Source organism: Paralichthys olivaceus, chromosome 18 (assembly GCF_024713975.1).
Source record: "Paralichthys olivaceus isolate ysfri-2021 chromosome 18, ASM2471397v2, whole genome shotgun sequence".
Classification (NCBI taxonomy): domain Eukaryota; kingdom Metazoa; phylum Chordata; class Actinopteri; order Pleuronectiformes; family Paralichthyidae; genus Paralichthys; species Paralichthys olivaceus.
Window position 1 is genome coordinate 10,453,112 of NC_091110.1, and position 23,672 is coordinate 10,476,783.

Genomic DNA, 23,672 nt, shown 5'->3' on the forward strand with positions numbered 1-23,672 from the left:
GTTAGCTTCTAGTCTTTGCTCGGCTCCTTTTTGATTTGTACCTTTTTGAAGGATGTTCTCGCAGTGGCCAAACTGTGACTGTAAATCATTGAAAGCATAGTATTCTGTGTATCGGCTTCAAGTAAGTAGTTTATTGCCGCTCCCTGCTGTTTGTCACTGTCTTACTGCGGTTTCAGTGTCTTTGATGAGAAGTGGGATCTGGGAGGTGTCCCACATCATGCATCTGCAAAAAAAAATGTAAAGCAGAAGGAGGGATAGGGAAAATTAAACATTTACACACACTCTCTCACAAAGAGTGATAGATCTGTTTTTGGAGGCAAGAGATGATTGAAAGAATTTAAACCATTTCAGAAAGAACTTTCACAGCCGTGTAGAGAGAAAAGGGAGAAAAAGATAATGTGATTCATGGAATTATTAAGGTATAACACCACACAGTTTGCCTCCAGGAAGAAGTCACACCAGTGGTTTGATCAGACCTCTGAGATGTACAGAAGCACCTTTTAAACAAAGCCCCACAGGTAAAGCAGATCACAGAGAAAAAGCAATTTTCTCCTCTCAATGCAGAAACCAGAAAACTTCCGCAATGCACATTGCATGATGCAATGTAGAACGGAATTTTGGGGCAAAAACAGAAGGAACCATGTGTAAAAATGAATTGCATTTCTTTGTCATCAGTACTGTGGGTGATTTGCAGCAGGACTTTAAATATGAAGTTCTGAGGAAACAGTGATGACTTATATTTTGTGTGGCACTGTGGAGGATTTTTCAAAGAAATTGGCATTTTTGAGTTCACTGGGAGGACAGGTAGTATTTTACCAAAATGAGATGCAGTAAAGGCTTGGCAGTTCAGAGCCCTTCATGTGCCACGTTACAGAACATAATCATCTATTCTGCGAGATCACGGGCGTCCACGGCACGGCGTAAAATGAAAATTAGACCCGTTTCATTAACTATCCAGACATAATGTTAACTGCAGCGGTTTGACAACCACAAAAAACAAAATGAAAGACTAAAAAACTGATATGAGTGGAAAAACATTTCATCTTTAAACTCAGCCCGGCTCATTTCGTATAATGGAGCATACGAGCGAGGTCATTTAATATTCCCGAGCTCACACAATGAGAAGGGCGGGCTACTATTCTTATCTCCGTCCTGATAGATATGCATGAAGATATAGTGCACCCTACACGGTTGAAATGGCTCCCTTATAATTAAGCAGTCACTGGTGATATATGACCATCAGTGTGGTGGGTCATCGAGGCAGTTGTGCTTGTGTGGAATGGGAGGGAGCTACAGAAATTAATTTTCACCGTGCCCCGGCACATGCAGGCGTAATGCCACTGCGGGTGAAGATGCCCTCAATTATTTCATTTAAGTCGGAACGAGTTACATTTTAATTGCTCCGAGCTTTAATTCTTTTCTTCACCTTTTGGTTTCTATAATTTTACACACGGATGTTACTGAATACAAAATCAGGGCTAATTATAATTACTGTTGGCTAGCAGCTTAAGAGACTGACATGAAGCTTCCAGAGTGGAAAGACATAATGAATGGTGGCTAGCTGAAGGAGCTCATTCCTTTGTGCAGTTAATAAAGCTATTTTACATCAGCTCAATGTAAATGACTCAAACATCACATGGAAAGGTTTGAGTGGGATATCATGTCTCAGGCTCAGTGTTCTCTCATTTTCAGATTGTGCACCTCAAAAAAACTTTTAGTAATAACTCAAATTGGATATTGAGAATATTTTGACACCCTTTTATTCCAGGTTTACTAATCAATGCTGTATTGTTCCTATCAGATTCTCTCAAATTATATATTTTTATCACAGTATATTAAGATTTTATTTCATTATAGTAGCTTTGTCCCTTTTATGACTTAATGTACTGTTCACACAATCAAACACATTCTCAAATCATAAAATGTTACTTGAGCGTAGTGGTCTCCAAATAAGTCTGGAACATGTTTCCTGCTCTGCACGACCTCCAACTCGGCCCAGATCAGGCTCAACCTTGCACACCACTGTGTGGTGATACGAGACTAAGAGAGATTGGGATTCACATTTTGTATAATAACTTGCATCTTGTATTTAACTGTTCACTATTAACTGTATATAAAAATGACTCACAACATGACCCCCAAAGTAAAGCCATAGTGTTTGGATGGGCCAAGGACCAAAAATCAGGTCAAAATACATGTTAGATAACATTTTCAAATAAAGTTTCTAGCATTATATGCACTTATCACAATTTTTTCTGTTGAGTTTGATTTTCATTAGTTATTTGACATATAAAAACAGGGGAAACAGCTGAGCCTGATTATATATATCAGCAGGACCTCGATACCTCAGCTCGACATTATAATTCTAGGTCCAAATGACGTTTAAAGCGCCTGCATTGGGGATATTTGAGCTCATTTCTGTACAATGGGGGACCAAGACAGTATAACCATACACCTCTGTTGTAGGTGTTTGTTTGTAACTCTCGCTATATGATAGCAACTGTAACTCAGTGGTTCTACATTCATGCACATGGTACTTCTGGCCACTTCAACAATTGTCTTCCTCTATTTAGGAGCAGCTCCACAAGCTGTAAGAAGTGTGTCTCCTGGAAATTACTTTCAAAATTGAACTGCTTTCCTAGTTACATCATGGTGGCAGCATACTCAGTGCCTGGCTTTTTTTAAAAATGATTAAAACCTTGCAGTTGTTGGTTGTGTTAAGACAAAAAAGACACTTTGGTTATGGTAATTAAGAGATTAAAAAATGTTGCATTACACTGAGAATATTTCTCAAACCCTCAGAAAGTACTGTGATTGCCTTAACATATCCATAATAAATGGTAAATATCTCATTGGAATGACTTAAATAACTGAGAGCTGAAAATGGTATCAACATTTTTGGGACTTGCTTAATACATCAATTAACAACTTATCCTCATTACGTAATTGTAAAAATATTCTGGTCATGCTTACCTTCATAATGAATTAGCTGTCGCTTATTAATTGTGTGCTGTTGCTTTTTAGCTTTACTGTAGAAGAGCAGTGGAGCCAAAACAATGAAAGTGCAGAATCAGATGATAATTCTCAGTGGGTTCAAGTGAGTCATTGATCGTGGACATTGGGAGGGAAAAGCATCAGTAACACTTAAGTGGGCAGTCTGGGCTCCAAGAAAAGACAATATTATCTGCAAGCAAATGTCAGTGATCTGATTGTGTATATCTGGATTGCATTCTAAAAGATTAATGTGGTTTGTTTAAGTAATTTAAAGTGGAAAGTTTTCAATGTTGTTATTTGTCCAGTCACCCTCTGAATTATAATGAGCACTGGCAAGTGTAAGAGCACAACACACGGTTAACTGCGTATTCTTAGCATATTCTATGTGAACTGTATACATTCAAAATGTAACTAACATAGTATTCTCAAAAGCAGACAGACGTTTTTACTCGTCATCACTTTATCACTGTAATATCTTTCTTGGTCTGTGAGATGGTGTTAAGTTTTACTTTTCAATCCAGTTGCTCCTGCATTACTTTGCAGCAGTAATATAAATAATAATATGATCTAAAAATAGTTGTGCTGCACTGGGGGAACTCTTTGATTCCCTGGTAAGCATGCTCCAGCCAAACATTAAATGTCACCTCAAAGAAGATTTATTCATTGGACTGTGTGTGGGACTGCACCTCCTTGGATACAGAGACCTGGTCTTTTTCTTTCAATAAAGAAAACTAATCAAGTGACACAATTTGATCATTTTTAGTTATGATTACTGGTTACTGAGTAATTACTGCAGAATAAAGAAATGGAGTTGAATTTATTATTTTGTTGTATTTATTAAAATGTTTAAGGTGTTAGTTATGTTTAAGAAGTACAGTGAAATACATACAAAATCAAAGCACCTGTCAATTCCACATTTTCATTTTACATTCCTGTTTGTGTTGATTTGCATAATACCCTCAGTACAATATATGATTTGTACAGCTGAGACATTTCACTGCAACACTAAACAGTGCACGATTTGAACTCTTGATCCCTGGTGAACGAAACCTGTGATTTACGAGCTGACCCAGACTTAAAGTGATGATGTGTCTCAAGTCTAAAACACATGTGACACTTGTCATTTGAAGCCCCCCAGCACACAGCAGTCACTCTGTGTCAAGTCTTACAAGTGAAAAAAAGGATTTTGCTCCTGAATCCCGGCATTATTTCACTTTATTCTTCATCTGAAGAGAACATTTGCACCTGGAGAAATATAATCTCTATAAAATCTTGAGTGTAGCTTATAGAAATCTGGATTCGAGAGCTCACTGTGTCGCACCTTGTCCACTGTGGCTGCTACAACCCTACAGAGAATGACGTGCCTTCATCTGACAAGATGTCAAGTCGCAGTAGCTCGGATGTGCCAAATCAAGAAAGAACGCCTGGGGAAAAAAATTGCTGTTTTGCTGTGACATTGACAGCGTTGGAACATGAAAAGGAGAAAGCAGAAAGTCTTCTGTTTCAGTAAAAAAAAAAAAACCACACTGGGCCGTCTGTTTCCTCATGTCTCGTAAGACACCAGTGTCATTCTCGGCTTTGTGTCTGTCTCATTCACAGTAAATATGTATAAATATTCAGAGCGGACTGACCATCAAACATAGTGAGCGTGGCCGTAATATGTTGGTTAAATCGATTCAAAAGTCAATTTGCAAAGAGCCGTTTTGAATTGGATGCAATGGCCTGAAAACATTGAGTTAATTCAATACGTCTCGGTTTAGAAAGACTTTTCTGAACTCAAATTCAATTTTCTTAATTTTCATCCCACATGAGCACAAGAGACTTTTATTTTTGAAACGATGGCTGAGCGAGTCACCTCCTTCACGGCTGCCAACACTAGACTAACACACCTCCCTCAGCTAACGTCGAGCAATGTGGCACTTGGCCTCGCTCATCACGTCAGACAAAGACCCCGTGTTACTCTCCCCCGTTCACTGAAAACCTTGCAAATAGTGTACGAGTTGCAAGTATTTGGCTGGGCAGGCAGATCAGACATATTGGCATTTAACCAATATGGCTATGTAGCCTGGCAGACATGTAGCTGTCAGAATCATCTCTGGCTACTCTGCAGTTGCGGTCTGCCAAGACACGTTTGCGGAGCTGTTCTCGAGTTCACGCTGCACTGAGGAGATGTTTTAATCTGTGACAATCTTACTTTATTCACAGCCTCCGCTACCCTAGTGAATTTCGCCACAGGGAGCGGCCCTGAGCTCCTTCCTCTGATGATCATCTCGCCTTCTGTCCACAGGGCTTATTTGTTATTTTTAGAAGTTACCCAGTGTTCTCTGTACCCTCTCCGACATTTGAGGTCTGCTGAAAGTCGTCGTCCTCCATAATCTTTATAAACTCATTCCAGCGGCTTCTGCAGCTATAATCTTTTTTCCTGCTGAAATGTTTCTGCTCAGTTTGGAGTTGGATGCACGAGGAACAAATCTCAAGCTTCAGTGCAATCGTTTTTTGAAATAATGGCAAAATTCAATTATTAATCTGTTCATTAAATGCTGATGCAACCAATTTGCATTGAAGAAAGAGGCTTTTAAAAAGGGGAGAGAATGAATATAGTATATAGCCGTTTTCAGACACGATCTCCAGAGTGTCTAGAGAATCTGGTCGGCTCTTTCTCCGGAGTTTTTCTTTCACACATGAAGAATGCAGCAGGAGATTCTCCGCTCACACGTGTTCAAAACAACACAGAACTCTCTGTCTCGCGGTGCAGAGGCAGTGGAGATCACATGTTTTTGTTTTCAGCACATACACACCGGCGTCTGAACTTCTCACAGAAATCTCTTAGAATTTTTGTCACTATGTGTATGGCACCACTTTTTCATCTTGAGATAACTACATTATCTTTTTCATTTTTACGTGTTGGAAATGCCATCAACTCCCCTAATCGCTTCCATTGAATCCTGCGGTGGATCTCCTGCTGTTTTCGGCTCCTTCTGACACTCTGCTGAGTTTTCACTAGGGGTTGGCAGCTTACGTCTCAGTGACCACCACTCGGTTGAACACCTTGAATTTACTGTCACTCTTACATCAACTGTCAAATGCATTGTTTTCAATAAAGGCTTTATCTCTATATTCTCCTCAAGCCATGCTGTGTGCATTATATCACAATGTGTGTAGAGAATTGGGCATTACAGTAAAAATCCGCAGATAATGATATACAAAACTTGGTAGTCATAGAGCGATGTGCCACTGCTCTCACCCCCACGGTCGTCATTATTGGCAATTCTCGACAGGCACGAAGTGTCCTCTAACAATGCACCACATCGGTGCCCAACAGAGGATATTCCTCCCATTAACACCCCCCCAGGCCTCGGAGTCTTTAATTTTTCCTTTTATATTTTCAAGTATCACTATAGACTCATAAGAGGAAACCTTGTAGCTTTTCCAGCCTCCAGGAAAGCGTGTTACCTCAACCGGCAATTTTGTGCTCACATGCAAACAGCAGTAAGTGTTCTCCTTGTTGTTCAGAATGGGGTCACATTGGGGCGACCCTCCTCATCCACGGGGACGTTCTAAATACGTCAGTGTCCCTATATGTCCTCTTACCTGCAACTGTTTTACCTTGTGTGTCCTTGTGTCAAAACTTATACCTCCGTGCTGAAACAAAGAGAACACAGATTTGTAATTTGTGTTAGTACCCATTGAGACGTGGTAGTACAGTATTTTTCACTCATAAGGCTCCTTTAAAAAATGCCCCCTAAGTCATTTGCAGTACTTTAACCCTTCAGAGGTCAATTTTTAAAATGTAACTCAACGATTTCTTCTACAGGATTGCCAACAACATTAACTATCTTTTAACATTAGCATTTTCTAGTGTTGCATTAAAACAAACTTTAGTCTTTGCACCTCTGGGACCAAAATATTATATAACTTCCCCCATAACTGATGGGGGAAGATTTAATAATAACTCAATAGATAAATATATATTGTTTTTCCACTGTCAATGATTTAAGTTGATTTCGTGTTCATAAATCAAATACCACATATATTCATTCATTTTCTTTATTTTAACCTGTTAAAATACCAGTTTGAATATGCGATACCACATTTTTCTAAATAATTTCAATAATCATTTTCCATTTACTACCTGGAAATTAGATTTCTTTCAGAGGTTCACTGAGCAACAACATAGAATTTTTTTCATTGTAGCATCATATTTAAACTATGTAAATTTCTATGTATACATCTACATACAGTGGCACTGTGTTGGCAGATTGACAAGCAGCCTAACGTAACTCCTGCCTGTTGAGTGAAAACATGCTGACCACTTTCCTACGGTCAAGATGCATCATGTCATCAATTACACTCTCCCTGGCAGGGCTTTGATTTGATGGACAGTATCAAATCACTGAGCTGCCTTCTTTGCCTCGTTAATCGTTCTTCACCACAGCCACTATCGTACCATAACATACTGAGGATTTATCCTATTGATGACAAATGAGCAGCATGACATTTTACAATGTTCTCCTTATTATTCCAGATGTGCTGCATAGTTCAGTCATGATTGAATAATCTCTGTTCATCTTTTAGATTCATCATCTTACAGGAGATGTGATCTCTTGCGAATTTCAAAAAACGTGTCAGAAATACAGTAAATGATGATTCCTTTAGAGATACTAAATAATAAGGCCTTATCATTAATTCAAATTATACGTTTGAGTTACAAAGATAAATCTCGTAATCTGTGGTATTGTAAATTACACTGAGGAGAGTGAACAGGAACATTTATAAACTTCCTGTGTTGATATATATATACTGTATATAACTAGAATGCCACTAGAGTGGAGCATATACCTCTGCCAAGAGCACCATCTCACAACATAAAGACATTTTTTGGATCCACTTGTCCTGATCAGCGCCAATGTTTGTTACTGTATAGCAGCTTAAAAAAGCCTACCCCCTCATGAAACCACATTTAAATCTGCTATAGCCTGATTTTTATCTGGATTTACCCCAGATTGCACAAACTGAGAGATATCATTCCGCTCACTCATATCATTTTTCTCAAGATTCATCTAGATCCATGTAAATTCTCTTTGAAATTGGTAAAAAAGTCAAATGCCCTATCTCACAACGTTCAACCTTTGTATGGATCTCCAAATTTAATCGGTTCTCTCTTGAACCATGTCCCATCCTTCCACCAGGTTTCATGGCCCTTTGGTATTTTTTGCCTAATTTTTCTGTAAGTGGAGCCTGAAACATAACCTCCTTGGCTTAGCCCTTATTTGTAGCATTCATCTTGTATGAACCGCTTTTTTTTTTTCCACCTCTACTTTTCAAGTTGTGTGTGCAGGTATTCCCCCCATCACTCTGAGCGTGGATATGAGGCCAGTGGTACACTTGGGGCAAGTGGAAAAGAAAAATCTAATTTCCTCTAATTAGTCCTTAAGGAGGACAGGAACCTCGTTGCAGACCACTATTCACTATTCTCTTCTGCACGGAGTGACACCATATGTGTATAGGTCAACGTGTTCTTCATGTGTTCTGCTTGGCCCTGGTTCTGTCACTTACCTCCGTTCACGGGGGAGGGAGTGGTACGAGCCTTTTTTTTTTTTTTCCTAAAGCTTCCTGGCACAGTTCCCATATGTTCCTATTCATCGATGCTGCTCTACCAGATTTTAGCTGGACACTAAACACATGGTCAGGTGCTCTGATGCGGCTTCAAGGATTGTGCTGCTGTCACAAAGGCTTGTGTCGAGGCTTCAGTTCTGACACGAGAGAAGCAGAGAGAGGAACGTTTCCAGATTTAATCGAGTTATATTTTACAATCTGAAGTCAACGTTTGGAGGAAGCATACTGTGCCATTTTTCAAGACATTCTGTGCATCCTTTTAAGCTTTTCACACATATTCTAAACCCATGTTATTCAGCGGAAGGTTAAGGTGTCAGTAGAGAAATAATGTGTGAAATCTTACACAAAAAGCAAAAAAATGTGCAGTGAAAATACACAAAAGTGATTTAACATAACTAGTGTGTAATTCATGCATACATACATATGTTCTGTCAGACCACATACAGTACATTTACGGTGAGATTATTCCATTTCTTTGTCAAAGTGTCAGTGGGAGTTCACATTCCTTCGGTTATTTGCATGTAATTTGGCGATAACTCAGCGCACATTGATTTACAGCTATCTGCATTTTAGATGCACAGTATGTCATGGAACTGGTTTGTTACCCAGAATGCACAAATACATTAATTTACATTTTAGCAGGATACGCATTGGTCTCGGGGGGGGGGACTGCTCAGACATTGTCAGACTAGCTGTCAACCACTCTCCACCATAATAGAGCACTGTAAAAAATAAGGCAGCTGCTGTATCTTTCATTCTTAGACCACCTGCCTCGTTGTTACAGCTGACATTTCTCCTTTTTTCCTGCAGTCTTCTTTATAACTGCAAGTGTGTTTGAGGTTTTACATGTAACACTTCCACGTTCACCTAAATGTTTTATTGACAAGAAAAAGTTATTGTTCTGGATGGGTTCCTCTGTGCAGTCTGTTTTTTTAATGACCCTAAAATATACTATACTCGACTAGCGATCAGCCTGCGGTGGGCCAGCCATACAAGAGGGTCTCTTTTGATTAAAAGGCAGGAAACACCCTCTGACACTTCAGGTACGTCCCTAATATCTGCCGGTGATCACTGATACCTGCTGATGGTTGTCAACTGAACATTCAAACACTCAAGGGGGATTCACCATCGAGTCCTTTGTTCTAATAAAAACACACGTGTGCAGACATACTGATATGTACAACCTCCGCAGTCCGGCTGACCCTCTTTCACACACACGCAACATGAATGACACTAACCGTTGTAATAGAGCACTTGTTTGTCTGAGCGAGTGACTTAATCAAAGCAAATTAGTCCTCTTCAGACTTCCAGTTGAAGTACAAGCCAAAGAGGGTTGATGCTATTTATAGTTTACCTTTGGAGAGACAAAACTCGGGTATGAGTGGCTGCATCCTCCCTACTTTGTTTTCCCCTTTTTCTCTAATGCCCATTCGCTCGCCTCCTCTCTGTCTCTTCTGTTGCCTGGGTAACAGTTACCGATAGAGACCAGGAGTTCGGGGAACAAAAGAACAGTCTGGTGCTTGAATAACATTTCGTGCATGCGCTCGTGACTGATTCTCTGTGTGTGCATGTGTGTGCATGCTTGAGTGATATGACTGCATAATCATCGCAAAGAGCCAAAGTGCATAATTGGCTCAGTGGAGAGGGCAGACAGACTGCTTCTACAAACAGTTCAACTGCAGTTCCTCTTTTTCTTTCTTCTTTTTTCTATCATCAACAGATTGTGTGTGTGTGTGTGTGTGATTTCTATTAAAGTTCTATTAATCAATATAGTCGTTAGGGAACATAAAAAAAAATTATTCAAACTGTTGATATGAGCAACAAACAGTCGTATAATATATTTTTGAAATAATATAGTAAGCAGTTAGTTTTTATCTGAGATTTTTTTGTGTTTTGTTTGTTAGCAGGATTACGCAAAAACTACACAACCAATCACCATTCAAATTTGTGGAGGGGTGGAGCTTTATTTCACTTCCTTTAACGTGATGATTAATTCATGGACCTTGATGAAAAACAAACCAGGCACCTCTCGGGGACATATATTTATGGGTGTGTGTAGTTTGGTGCTGATACAAATAAAAATATGATCTAGTGAAAGGTTGGGCCTTGGTGCAGGTAAGAACTCTGAGTGTTATTCTAAGTTATGATAATACATTTGTTATTGGTCATTTAGAAAAAAAAAAAATGTTTTGTCTTCAGACCATCTTCATTACCATCAATGTGGGCGGTAACATGTACTGTGATTATTGAGCTCTCCTGGTCACGGCAGTCAACATCACTATTTATATCTCCCGTATATCGTTCTTAATTCATTTACGGTTTCTTTGGGCTGGTCTTCCTTAGTCGGGACTTATTGTTGACTAGATGTTTTTGAAACCAGGGAACGCTCAGTGGCAGCAAATGTTCAATTTAGCCGTTTCTTATGTTGTCACATCACTTTAGAGATATTCACTGTTTGGAATTAGACCGTCCTCACTGCGTATCACAGTAACCTCTGTGAACTCTGAAGATAACGCCACCTAGCCCGGCCAAACTAACTACCTTGAGCTGGTAGATAAGCGTTTTTTGTTTTTTTTTCTTCTTTCCCTCATCTCCTCATCTGCTTCTCTATCTCACTATTGATTCATCCCAGTTCTTGCCGCTCTTTTAATGGCCCCTTGAAGCACAGTGATTAAAGTCTTGGGGAAATTTCCCCATTAATGTATATTTGAGCGGCTTGTTTTCCCCTCCTCTAAGTGCTAATGACAGCAGATGTGTTTTGCTAGCAGCCATTAATGACTCAAGCACCAATTGGGAACATCTGTGCCTTTTGAATTGGGCTTGGAAGTGTTATTCTGATCTGTGGAATCTATTAGCATTTACAGAGCAATCCCAATCCAATACAAAAATATATTATTTTTTTTACCAGAGGTTTCTCTTATTATTTTCCTCTGATTGAAAAAAAAATTGCGACAAGGTTAAAACAAGTGTCAATGTGTCAAACACTCTGTAACATGAGGTGAGGGATGCTGGGGAGGTGAGGAAACAGTCCTGTGATATGAGGAACAGGGGGGAGACCAGGGATTGGGGGGGGAGTGTGGAAACGGTTAGTGTGAAGGTTAGTTTTTGATTGCATCTGGCACAAATAGACAAAGACTACCTTCCCTTTCAGCTGCTGGTGCTCGCTGACAGGTCCACTCTCAAACACTGTTGTGGTAACACTCGGCCGACAGCTGCAGATACAAATAAAGGCCTCACTTCAAGATAAACGACAGGGAATATAACAAGGGCTGAGGCCCCAGCTGCCTCTGGTTGGAGGAAAGCAGGCGCGAGTGCACGCCAACACATAAAAACACCTATAATCGCATATAGCTACGTTGCATCCGCCCGCTCTCGAGGCGAAGATATTTCTTCCTCGAGTGGTGAGCAAAATCATTCCTTTCACAGTTTAAGTCTTATGTTTATTCTATATGTTGTTAAATGCTTCAGTGTCGTCTGTGACGGCGTAGCAAAAAGAACAATCCTCGTAACCCCTGAAAAACACTTTTTTCTTTTAATCTTGCCCTTCAAGCAAAACGGGAAAACAAAATGTCTGTGTCCGCTGTTATTTTCCCACATGCTGCTCTTTACAGGTATGCACAGTTGTCTGCACTCTGACGCTTGTATCTTAACAAAAGCACAAAAAAGGAAATTCCATTCCCTGTCCCTATTCTCTCCTCAGCCCTTTTCCCCCCCAATCAAAGTCACCCCGAGGGCCTCATTGTGCGGGCCCTTGTATTGCCTTGTTATCAACAGCTGTAGCGAGCCCTTATGACACAACTGCAAATATTGGCCTTCCCTTCCTAATCGCATTTCTTCCTCTGAAATGTCACAGCGGAGGCCGTATGTGCTTTCAGTTGGCTTCCACTTCCTCAGCGTGGAGATATCATTTATCTCATATAAAAAGCAAATGAAAAAGCCATAATGTAGTCGGGGCGGGGGGGGCGGTGTGAGGATGAGGGGGCATCGCAGCCTCTTCTTCTCCAGCAGCACTAATTTGCCACAGTAATGAGCAAGCAGTGGTGAATGAGCAGTGGCAATTATATTTGGTTACCATGCAAACAGTGAGCATCATGGGATGTCATTAAAACTGAGAAATATATCCAGGATCTATTACAATAGAAGGGGGGGGGGGGGGGGGCAAATGGTAGCCATTATCTGAACACAGAACCCTTCTTTTTCCAACATGTGTATAAATTTGGAATTTGAAATGTTTATCCTCAAGGGATGACCTCATGGGAGCATCCACTCATCTATTTTTATTTCCCCCACCGTTCAGTTCCCTAATTTATTTATTTTTCTACCGTTCATGAGGGGTAATTACATCAAATAAAACTGATAGTGGGATTATGTACGGTCTGCAGTCTAATTGTTTTGTTTGTGAAGTGCAAAAAGATACTCTGTCAAAGGCCTTTATTTATGACACGCAAACAAAATGTCAAATAGCCTAATTTACCTCAAACCATATGCATCTGGAAAACAAACAGACGAGCGGGGACTGAAAACAAAGATAACGCTTTTCATTCACAGGGTCGGGCCAAAACAAATTTATTTATGACAATACTTTGAAATGCCCATTGGGCGGTATAATGGGAAATGTTTAACTGAATTTCCCTGTAGATTTCAGTAAATAGGGGTTTTCGCTATCAGCCAAGCCGAATGAGTTGTAATGCAGGGGTTCCATTTTTTCTATTAGCCGACAGAAGCAAGTTAATTGCTGCCATGCTCACAGAGCTCGGTGTTACTGTGATTTTATAGCGTTTGGTAACATGTCACTGTAAACTGAACACCAGAGGAGACACAGCGTGAGGATATCCTTTTCTAGATAATGTGTTGAAATGATTTTCAAATTCATGACTAAAAAGCTGTTGTATGGTTACAATTACAGCCAGAAGTAAGGGCTTGAAAGATGCGATGCAACAGTGAGTTAAGACACAAGCAAATAGACAATAATTAAGTATGATAATAAACTTCTGATGTGTAAAAATAAATGGAGGTGCGTGTAGCTATGCCTTCATTTATTGTTAGTTAGTATGTCCCTTATTAAATATTCCATTCAAATTGTCTCACATTACATTCATTCATTTGAAATAGTCAGATACACCGTGTAGACTTTGAGTGTTTTCTTTCAAATTTTACAAGAGCTACAATTCCTGGACTTTCCCATCTTGTTTGCACTGGAACCAGGAATCATTAAGCAGTTGGTAATCACTGCATGTCGATGTGGCAGAGTTCTGTGAAAAGAGCGTTTTAATGCGATTAAGACGTTTACCTGTCTGCATAATCCAACTAATATCGAATACTCCACGTCTTACTTCAATTGTTGCTTATTCAGAGTATGATTATAATCATGTTAGGGTCATCACAAATGGCTGTTTACATGGCATGGTCGTTTATTTTATATACTCTAATATCAGGATGGTGTTCATTTCAATGTATGTAGCAGAGATTTGCATTATATACAATCAGTCATAGAATTTATAGGGTTTTTGTCTGGCATTAATAAATGTGGAAAATAATGCATTTTTGTCTCACCACAAACTTTTTCAACAGAAAAAAAGACTTTGCTATGCTGGTGCTGCATATGTATAAAGGAGTCCCCTTGCAGAAGTGAGGTGTCATTTATCTTTGTAATATATGGTATGGAAGCAGACTTAATCCCTCAGAATAGGCCTCGAGCTTGGAAATCCTGAAACAGATTTATTGTTATGCTGGCAGAGAGAGGAGAGTAGTGGGAGTGGGGCACGTGCTAAGGCTAGAAAAAAAAAAGCTTGGAAGAGAGGAATTGCGTGGGTAGCCCTAATTTTCTGTCATGATTCACAAGGCCAGGACTCAAATACGACATTATCTGCCCTCAAATCTCTTTCCCTGTGTGCGATGGAGCATCATGGCATGTAAAAGGGGAGGATGGAGAGGTGGAGTAACGAGGGGATAGGACTCCAAGTGATGGAGAAGGGGTTGGGAAGAGGATGATGGAAATGTGTATTAGTGCCCATGGCGAGAGGGACAAAATGGAAAGGTCGACCTGGCACTTTCCACTTAAGCTGTGGGAGATTTTCATTCAGTTTTCAATCACAGTATAATCAGATTTTATGATTAGGTACGGGCTTTTGGTCAGTGTAATTTCTCTGGTGATTTACATAGGCTTGGCCGTGGAGGTTTTAAATGATTTTCACTTACTTCTGAATAGATTATTTCCCCCATCATGAAACTTTACCTTTCCAATTGAGATGTGAGACATATTTATCCAAATGTCTTTTGACAACATGTCTAATTTTATATAAAATGTTTCAACTACTGAACAAACGCTGTAAAAACAAGAGAACACGGGGGTGGCTCATGATCCTGGCGTCTTTTTTTGCCAAAGAAAATAAAAAGTTGGGCTTTAGCTCGCCTGTGTCCATATCACATGTCTGAGACCCGACTTGCAGCACTGTCCCTCCATGTGCCCGTGCAGGTAATGGACGGGCACGGTCTCTCCAAGGTGAATTAGCGAGAGTGGAAACATTAACCACAGAGCCAAGTCTTGTCATTCACGCTGCGACTTCTAGTTGGACAGAGAGAACGGAGAGCAGATGCTCGGGCACATGCCACTTTAACGTCCTGCTGGGAGGAGAGCGGGGGAGAAACACAAAGGAAGGAAAGGTAAGAGTGAGTGGGAGGTTGACAAACAAAGGATGGTGACAGAAAAAAAAGACACAGGGAGGTTGCTGAGAGTCGTTCCGCCTTGAAGGTCTTTGCCTTACACACAATGGGATGAACACAAAAATATACCATTACTAGTGTGTTTGTATACATTTTGTACATGAAGGCTACACATTTATAGGTGTTTACCGTGCCACGAATGCTTCTGGGTACGGCATCTGCTTTGTTTGCACATCACTCCTGCTTGACATTTCTGCGCTCCACTATTCAAAAAGCGGCATTTGCCTCAAACAATACACCAAGGATCACGTCTTGTAGCGACAGGACGGTTACTGGTGCTCGTTGAGCCACTGCTGCCGCTGTGCACAGATGGTGGCTAAACCACAGATACATGTGTTGGATCTGTTGGCTCCGAGTCGTGTTTCCTCACCTAGGAGGGCCGTTAGGGAGTCAGATTTTATTTTCTCCACATCTGAAGGCTCTTACAGGAGCAATAGAGTGGAGAGTGGATCGATACAATTGATCCTCAAACTTCCCACCTGTTGAGGAGTTTGGTGCCGTTCGAGGGTTTGATTGAGGAGCGCTTTCATCAATCAAGTGCTTGCAGTTTGTGTTCCCTTCTGAATTAGCAGCTTGTAAGAAAGAACATGTTTACTGAAACATCAAACGGGAAGGAAGAAGAAAATATAGATACTTTGAAGTGAAATAGACAAACTATGTCATGCCTTATCACAATATACTGTCTGGTAGCTGTTTTATAGTAACCAGGAAATTGCCTGAATACATTCCAGATGTAAGAATTACAAAACAAAACAGAGATGTGATGATTATATTTACAACTTTTATTGACTTCATGCTGCTTCACATTTTATTTCCTCCACCAAGGAGGGTATATTTGTCTGTTTGTAAGCAAGATATATGCAACAGCTGCTCGACAGATAACCACGAAACTTGTTTAAATATTTGTGCGGATCGGGATCAGGGATCACCAGATTGATGACATTCTTTACATTTTATTTTTCAGCATTTTCATTGATTTCTCTGAATACATTTGTGGATCTTGATGAAAAACACATGTTTAGGGAACTAATATTTATGAGTTTGATCAATCAGATCAAAATAAAAATCCAAATCTAGTGAATTTGAATGTGGTTTCATAAGGGGCCTTGTCTGCATCAACATTCTAGTTTTGTTTATGTATGGGAGCAAAGCGTCTGCTGTGCCTCGTGCAATTTGAGTCTCCTTTCTTCTACGAATGGGCCAAAGACAGGTAACACATCTGAGGGTAACATGGTGATTGAGTTATATCCGTCCTCTGCAAATCAAACGCCAAATGAATGAGATTCATCACAAATGTTGCGCAGATTAGATGCAACAGCATGGTTAAATATGCAGGGACAAGAACACAGAAACACACCTACACAAACACAGTCAATATGCTGCTACATCTGAGGTAAATGTCGGCCATGCTGTTTTTCAAGACAGAAAAAAAGAGGAAAACAAGACAACATGTACAGTGACTTCAACCTCTTTTGATAGGAGGAGATATACAAGTGACTGTCATGTTATTTTCTTTGTATATGTTAAGAAAAATGAGCTAGAGGCAGAAGAACAAGAACATTGAAATAGCTTATGGCTTAGTTTATATCTTAAAGGTGCAGTGTGTAGAATTGTGTGATATCTAGTGTTGAAATTGCATGTTGCAGCTGATGACCCCTCACCTCACCCTCCCCTTCCAAATGTGAGAAAGAACCTGTGGTAGCTTCAGTTCTCAAAAACTCAAACGTTGTTTAGTTTGTCCAGTCTGAACTAATTTAAAAAACATGGCGGCCTCCGTAGAGAGGGTCCCCTCGATGTAAATATAAAGTATTTAAATAGAAAGGGCCTTTTCTGGGGTAAAGAAAACTACAATTCAAACAATTTAGATGAAACAAACTAGTGAAAACATCATGAGGATTATTCTACATTGCATTTCTGCCAATAGATCCCTTTCACCTAAATCTCACACACTGGACCTTTAAATAGACTGACACCTAAAACTGAAGAAAATATATTTATCGCTTAACTTTTAGTTATTGCTTGTATTGTTACAACATAATAAGGATCAGTTTTTTCGATGTGACAGCAATAAGCTTCCATGATATATATCAAGGTTACTTAGCATGAGGGTTTAAGACACAGTGAGGTGTAAAATACTTCCCTGCATTAAATGTTGAATTATTTGCTAAACATGTACCAAACTTTTAAAAACTGAGGAGGAGTAAACTAAACTTGTGGTGAGAGTTTCAACACAGACGCTCTGAAATTTTAACTTATTTTTCTACCAACACCATAACAACCATGAAATTATTTAAACAGTTCAAATGTCTCTCGAAAATAGCCGAGGAAAAACAAATATTAAAGTCTTGTTAATTACACTCTGCTTATGTCAAACCAGCCATTAGAAGAAAAACCTGCTCATTGCTTCTGCATAGTGGTAAAACATTTTAACGTGATGTGTTTTGAATATCTGAGATTATTGAAATGTTTTATTTTCCAATTAATTCTTTCCAAATTTTTTGATTTTCAACCAACTGTATTTGGAGCTGTTCTATTTATGCAGTTATGTTTATGAAATACATAGGACATTTGAATAGTGCAACGTATTTCAGTGAACATGCCCATCTGTCATCATCATCCCAGGACCTTTGAAATGTACAAGCCTAGGTATTTTGAAGATGATTACTGAATTACATCTGTTGAAAAAATTATATCAAACATTACGGCTAATAGATAATAGAAGGGACAAAATGGTACAAGAGAGCCTGGAAAAGGAAAATGAAAAGAAAGAGGCAACGTGAGCCTGAGCAGAGAGGACGAGAATAATAGGAGGGTAGGAAATAAAAGGTAAACAGCAATAATGGTAAATGTACAGGAGAGAGCTAATAGCAGAAAGATATAGGTATAGAGGTAGAAAAGTAAAAGAACTGTGCAAAGTGATTCAGGAGGGAAATGGGAGCATGATTGGGGGGAAAAGGGGATGTAAAGTACAGAAAATTATCCCAGAGTGAAGTACACCCATACTACAGAAAAGAGAGGAATTATGGGGATTCCAGCCACTTTCCTCCCCGCGAAGTCACTTAGGACTAAAGCAGCAGGGATTTGTTGGGTCTGAAGATGAACAGAAAACCTATTTTCCCTCATGGCTACATCTGCCACTGTGAATTTATAAGGCTGTTGTAGTGAAGAGTGGAAGAAAGATGTGATCAAACATGAAGGGGGAGCGGAGACGGAGGGACGCACTGTAATGGAGAGGGAGACTGAGGGAGAACAAAGAGCGAGAATGGTGAGAAGTGCAGAGGAAAACACTGCGAGACGACACGGGAGGGGACATTTGAGAGAAATGAATAAGGAGGAGGAAATGCACATGAAAGATAAACTCTTAGGGCCACTGATGTTGCAGAGACAAAGCTAAATTAACAGAGAATTGAAAAGACAAAAGCTGACATGTGGGGGCTTTTTAGTGTGAGTGATTGCACTTGACGACTGTAATTTAATTTCTGAGTCTGAGGAGTTTACATTTAAATGTAAGGAGGGCAAGTACGGTTTTAAGCAGCAAATATAGCTTGAAAGTTCGAGGCGTATTTCTGGAAATATCAAGGACGAAGGGACAATTTCTTCTCTCGTTTCCTGTGACAATAAACTGATGCATAACAACAGCACTGAGGTGAATAAGACGTCAAACATATTCCACATGTTTTAGCTGCTAAAAAGAAGATGGTTTTCAACTGAGATTTCAACACTTTTATATTTTTCCTCTGCGATTCAATACATCACTGTTTTTCCGTGGCGCTGCAGATCCGTGCGACGTCACCACGCTATCATTCTGCTGCTAAAATGAAAGATAAGCCTTCGTATGTGTTTGATATTCTTCAGGGGGAATTAATGTAGAAGTGCGGGCTGAGGGGAGTTTTTCGTGGGACTGCATTTCTGCAAAACTGCCATCCCACTGGAGATTAATGAACAAGTTTGTCCATGGTGCTACTCCTCTCTGTGCCGCCTCTCCCCTCAGCGTTGTTTGATTTATGGACACCCAGCAGTGCATGAGTTATAATTTGAAAGGGGTTTGTTTTTCCTCATGAAGATGGAATTTTAAATGCTGTGATGAATGACCCCTTGTGGTTTTTTTATATTTATTATTCTGTCGTGATTCAGTTTGCGTGCGTCTGCGTACAGCCCCTGTGTTCATGCTCCCGTGGCGGAGGTCTGTGCGTGGGTTTCGTGCACGTGTATAATTTTCGCGAATATAGCCACTTTTTTAAATATGTTCTCGGAAAAGTGCCGACGCTGCGTTTTCTGCTTGACAGCCGCGGATGCATCGCTCCTAGGTTGCCATGTCTTCCCCGAAATCGAATGCTACGTCTCAACTATCGGACGCCGTTATGAAAAATAAAAGAATAAGTCATGCCTTCACTTTCTTTTCTCCATTTCATCATCCAGCCGCAGCATGTATATGACAGGGTGTTTGATGTTTTCTGTTATAGTGACATATTGAATGAAATGGGATGCTCCTTTCGGAATGTACAGGACAGAGTGTTTGTGAATTTGCTTGTGTAATATTTTTTAGGTTAGAAGGGGGCCTTTGACCCAAGCATTCCATTGCCAGCGACTGCTGTGTGTACTTGTTGTGCACATGATAAATAAAGTCTCTATTGTTGCATTAGATCACACAGTGCTGGTGGTATATCTTCTGTGCATGCTCTTATATTTAAGTGAGTCCTGTAGTCACATGCTGACCATGTGTCTGACTGCAGAAAGTGCACAATGAGCAAACAAAGTGCTGATTTTGAGCTCGAAAAAAACTGTAATGTGCTGTACTGCAATTTTATTGTGCATTGTATTTGTGTGTCCATATCCTTCTTACCTTGTAATCATTTGCTAAAGTCACCATTGTTATCAAGATGCCCCGTTTCATTTATCCAGAAAAGGTTTTAAACCTCACCACCTCTCTTTGTCTTTTTAAGCCTTGAGAAAGTCCCTTTAAAAGAATAGGATGACTCATCACTCATAACACTGGTGCATACTTGGATTATTTTGTGCAGCAGACGATTAGTATTTATCACACGTAGAGATTGTTTGACATTGTTTGTGACATCGCTCTACAATCTCTGGAGTTTGTCAAGTTGAGTTTCTTTAAACATTTTATTTGCTGTGTTTTGTGACCAATTCACTTGTTCTGTAGTTTTGGCACAAATGACCTGGTCTTTTGTTGCTTTAAGAACTCGCACATTGAAGCGCTAATTGCCAGACCTCTTTAATAGCGAGCAAATGGTGCTAATTGTCATTCAGTCTCATATAATTGCCACTGGAGCAGTGATTGTAATTGTTCTTGTTAGAGGTAAAGCCCTCTTTGTATAATATTGTTGTATTGTCGTGCACCATGTGAAATGTAGTGATTAACAATTAAGTGTGATCATCGGAGTTGTCCTCCAGCTCTTCCCTCCTGTTGCTTATCTATTTTTTCCCTCTATCCAGGGAGGCCTCATCGCGCTCCTGCTCCTAATTCTCCTCTTCACCCTCGTGCTGTACACCCGCCACCGATGGTGCAAGCGGCGCCGCATCCCCCAGAAAAGCGCCAGCACCGAGGCCACTCACGAGATCCACTATATCCCGTCCGTCCTGCTCGGGCCGCAGGGCCGCGACAGCTACCGGGGCTCTCGAAGCACTCACCAGCACGGCAGCTCCGTCATCGGCATGCCCATCCGTGAGACCCCCATTCTGGACGACTACGACTGCGACGAGGACGACCAGGGAGGACACTCGCTTAACTCCACGCCGAACCAGCTCCACAACAAGCTGAACGACGGAAAGCTGCAGGAGGACTACGGAGTAAACATTGGCATCGGGGGACACACAGACATGATGTGCAAGGAGGATGACTTTAAGCATAATTTTGACAAACGAGGTGAGTTAATCATCTGAATTCATTTCCCTTTGGAAACAATTTGTTGTGATGGAAATCAAGCACTATATACACACAGTGGGGATTAATTATACATATATCTGTAAGATAAACTGCACCATGCTGACTGTCTCTCCGTCATGCATGAGCTGCATAAAAACCCAGATAATTTGAGTTGTCATAGAAAATCTGCTGTGCTCTGTGGTGGTTCTCCTGCTTTTGCATGCATGATTTGTACATCCGCCCAGGCGCTCGGTGCCAGCTCCCCAGATGGCCCAGCCTGGACAGTTCACTTTGGCTCTGGCCGGCCCACCCGTGTTCTCAACTGCACAGAACGCACTGCTTACATTTTGTCAGAAATAAGCAGCTTCGTATGACTCATGTCATCGCTTCACACTGAAAAAGATAAGAGTCCTGTTGTCTGTGAATCATTGGCATTTAATGGACCGCTGAATATACTTTTATTAAGTGCAAACTTTTTCTTTTTCTTCTGTCACATCCACTGCCTCTTCACAGCTGCCACGCTCTAACAGTAATGTAATGCAGTGCCGTGTAATTTAATGTAACATGTAAAGGTCAAGTGACAGGGGCCATTGGTCTAGGTGATTAGATGCTGAGATGGTGTCAGTGGGCGGCCGGCTGAACCTTTTTTTTATTTTACATAGTCTGGAGTCCCCTCTTCAAGCAAGGGCCAAGAAAATGATCGCACCAATATAAAACAAGCAACTCCTCAAATATGTCCACACTGAAGATTTGATTTTAATCTGAGGCATAGAGGCGTTTGTTGGTATCATATTCTGTTGAACCCGGGGTGCTCTTCCTCAAAGTTGGACTTTAATAATTGACGGCTGCTGACTGAGTTGGAAGTTGCCCTGGTTATTCATGTCATGTGAATTATGCATGAAGTTTGTGGAAACCCTCATGCTCACATCGTATTTATCTCTCTAAATCACTGCATGTGCTCAAACTGTTTGTGGCTGCATGTGTATTTGTCTTACTGAGAATGGATGAACACTCTGATTACGTTTCATTTAATGACGGTAACATTTACTACACTTTGTCTCGAGTACCTCGTTGATTCATGTTTTAGATGTTGAGGGTCTTTACTTGAACTTCACATGTTTAAGCCTTTTCATTTGTTTATCATCGTCTATCATCTGTGGACAAAGTAGCCTCTGGTTCAGACAATATTCTGGCTAATCTCTATTAACAGCCATTTGCGTATGAATCCAGATAAATTAAAAAGACGATTGCCAATGTTTGGTCAAACTAGAAACAGAAACCTGAAATCTTGTCTTCATATTCACATGCAGAATCTGTTTTTAGAAATGACACCCCCAACTAGAGGTGATAACGACTTCAATTTAAACTTTAAACTTTAATATAATTTCGCGAAACAGTATTTCTCAATTACACGTTCATACTAACACCTTTTTACATTTATATACTGCACAGCATTTTTCCTATAGCTTTAGTAGTGACACCTATGTACAGGCAGTTTTCAATGCTGCCTGTACAAAGGCTACCGCCATCTGAGCTAATAGTGATGCTAATAGCACCAGTCACGGCTGCTCAGTGCTGCAGAAGGCTCATTCAGTGGACAGATAGTGCAACAGACTGAACCAACATGCAGCAGAGTTTCTCTGTGATATTTAAAGTTTTACTGTCAATGAATTCTGATCTTGAATCCACTGCCTTTTTAGCTATGCTGTTTCCAAGAGCTCATTCTGAGTTCCCGCTTTATTCCTTAATATCCTAAGAATTACTTATAAGGTTGAACTTTATGCAGTGGAGGAAGTATGACGCCCAATTCAAGGTATTACAGCCAGACACTTGCTGTGAAAAAGTGGCTAATTAATGTGTCAACTGGTCATTTATTTCCCCCCCCAATAAAAACCAGTTCATCCGTCTATTTACCTCATAAACAGGAAACTTTTCAAACAGCCGGGCACACACACCATTTAATTGGATGCCTCTGCGCACCCATCTGTACTCTGCATAAAGTGGAGACATTTGAATAGGAGGAGATTAACTTCTGTCCCACTTGTCCAGAGCCTGGCATCCCGGACGTCTCCGAAATACCAGCCTGCCTTTATCTGTCTGTCCTTGCTGACAGATAACCTCATTCAGGCAAACTCAATGGTATTATCCCCAGGGATTATGGATATGCCTCGCAGGGTTGTGCGCGACATTGGCTTTGGTTACATGGACAACCAAACAAATGAGACCTGTCAATTTCATTATTTAGCTGGATTCCCACGGCTTTGGGGATGCACCGTGTAGCACGGACAGTGTAAATCAGCTGTGGAAGAACCTTAGCTGGGAATTTTATTCTGCCACGAGCGTTCAGGGACTGCTTATCGCTATCAGACCACCATCATCACACCTACCTCTGCTTGTCAGTTTATAGCACAGAGCAGCACACACCATCTCCCACTGTTTAACTACATGTGTAGAG

The 23,672-nt window shown here is 40.5% G+C and overlaps 1 protein-coding gene across 5 annotated transcripts in view; it reads left to right on the top strand.

Annotated features, from left to right (window-relative positions):
• LOC109626304 (astrotactin-2) overlaps positions 1-23,672 on the top strand; it is a 261,841-nt gene that overhangs the window by 77,592 nt on the left and 160,577 nt on the right. For all 5 annotated transcript variants that reach the window (XM_069513214.1, XM_069513215.1, XM_069513213.1 and 2 more), the window contains exon 3: positions 20,788-21,217. In XM_069513214.1, the coding sequence (XP_069369315.1) occupies positions 20,788-21,217 (430 nt within the window). The remainder of the gene's footprint in view (positions 1-20,787; positions 21,218-23,672) is intronic.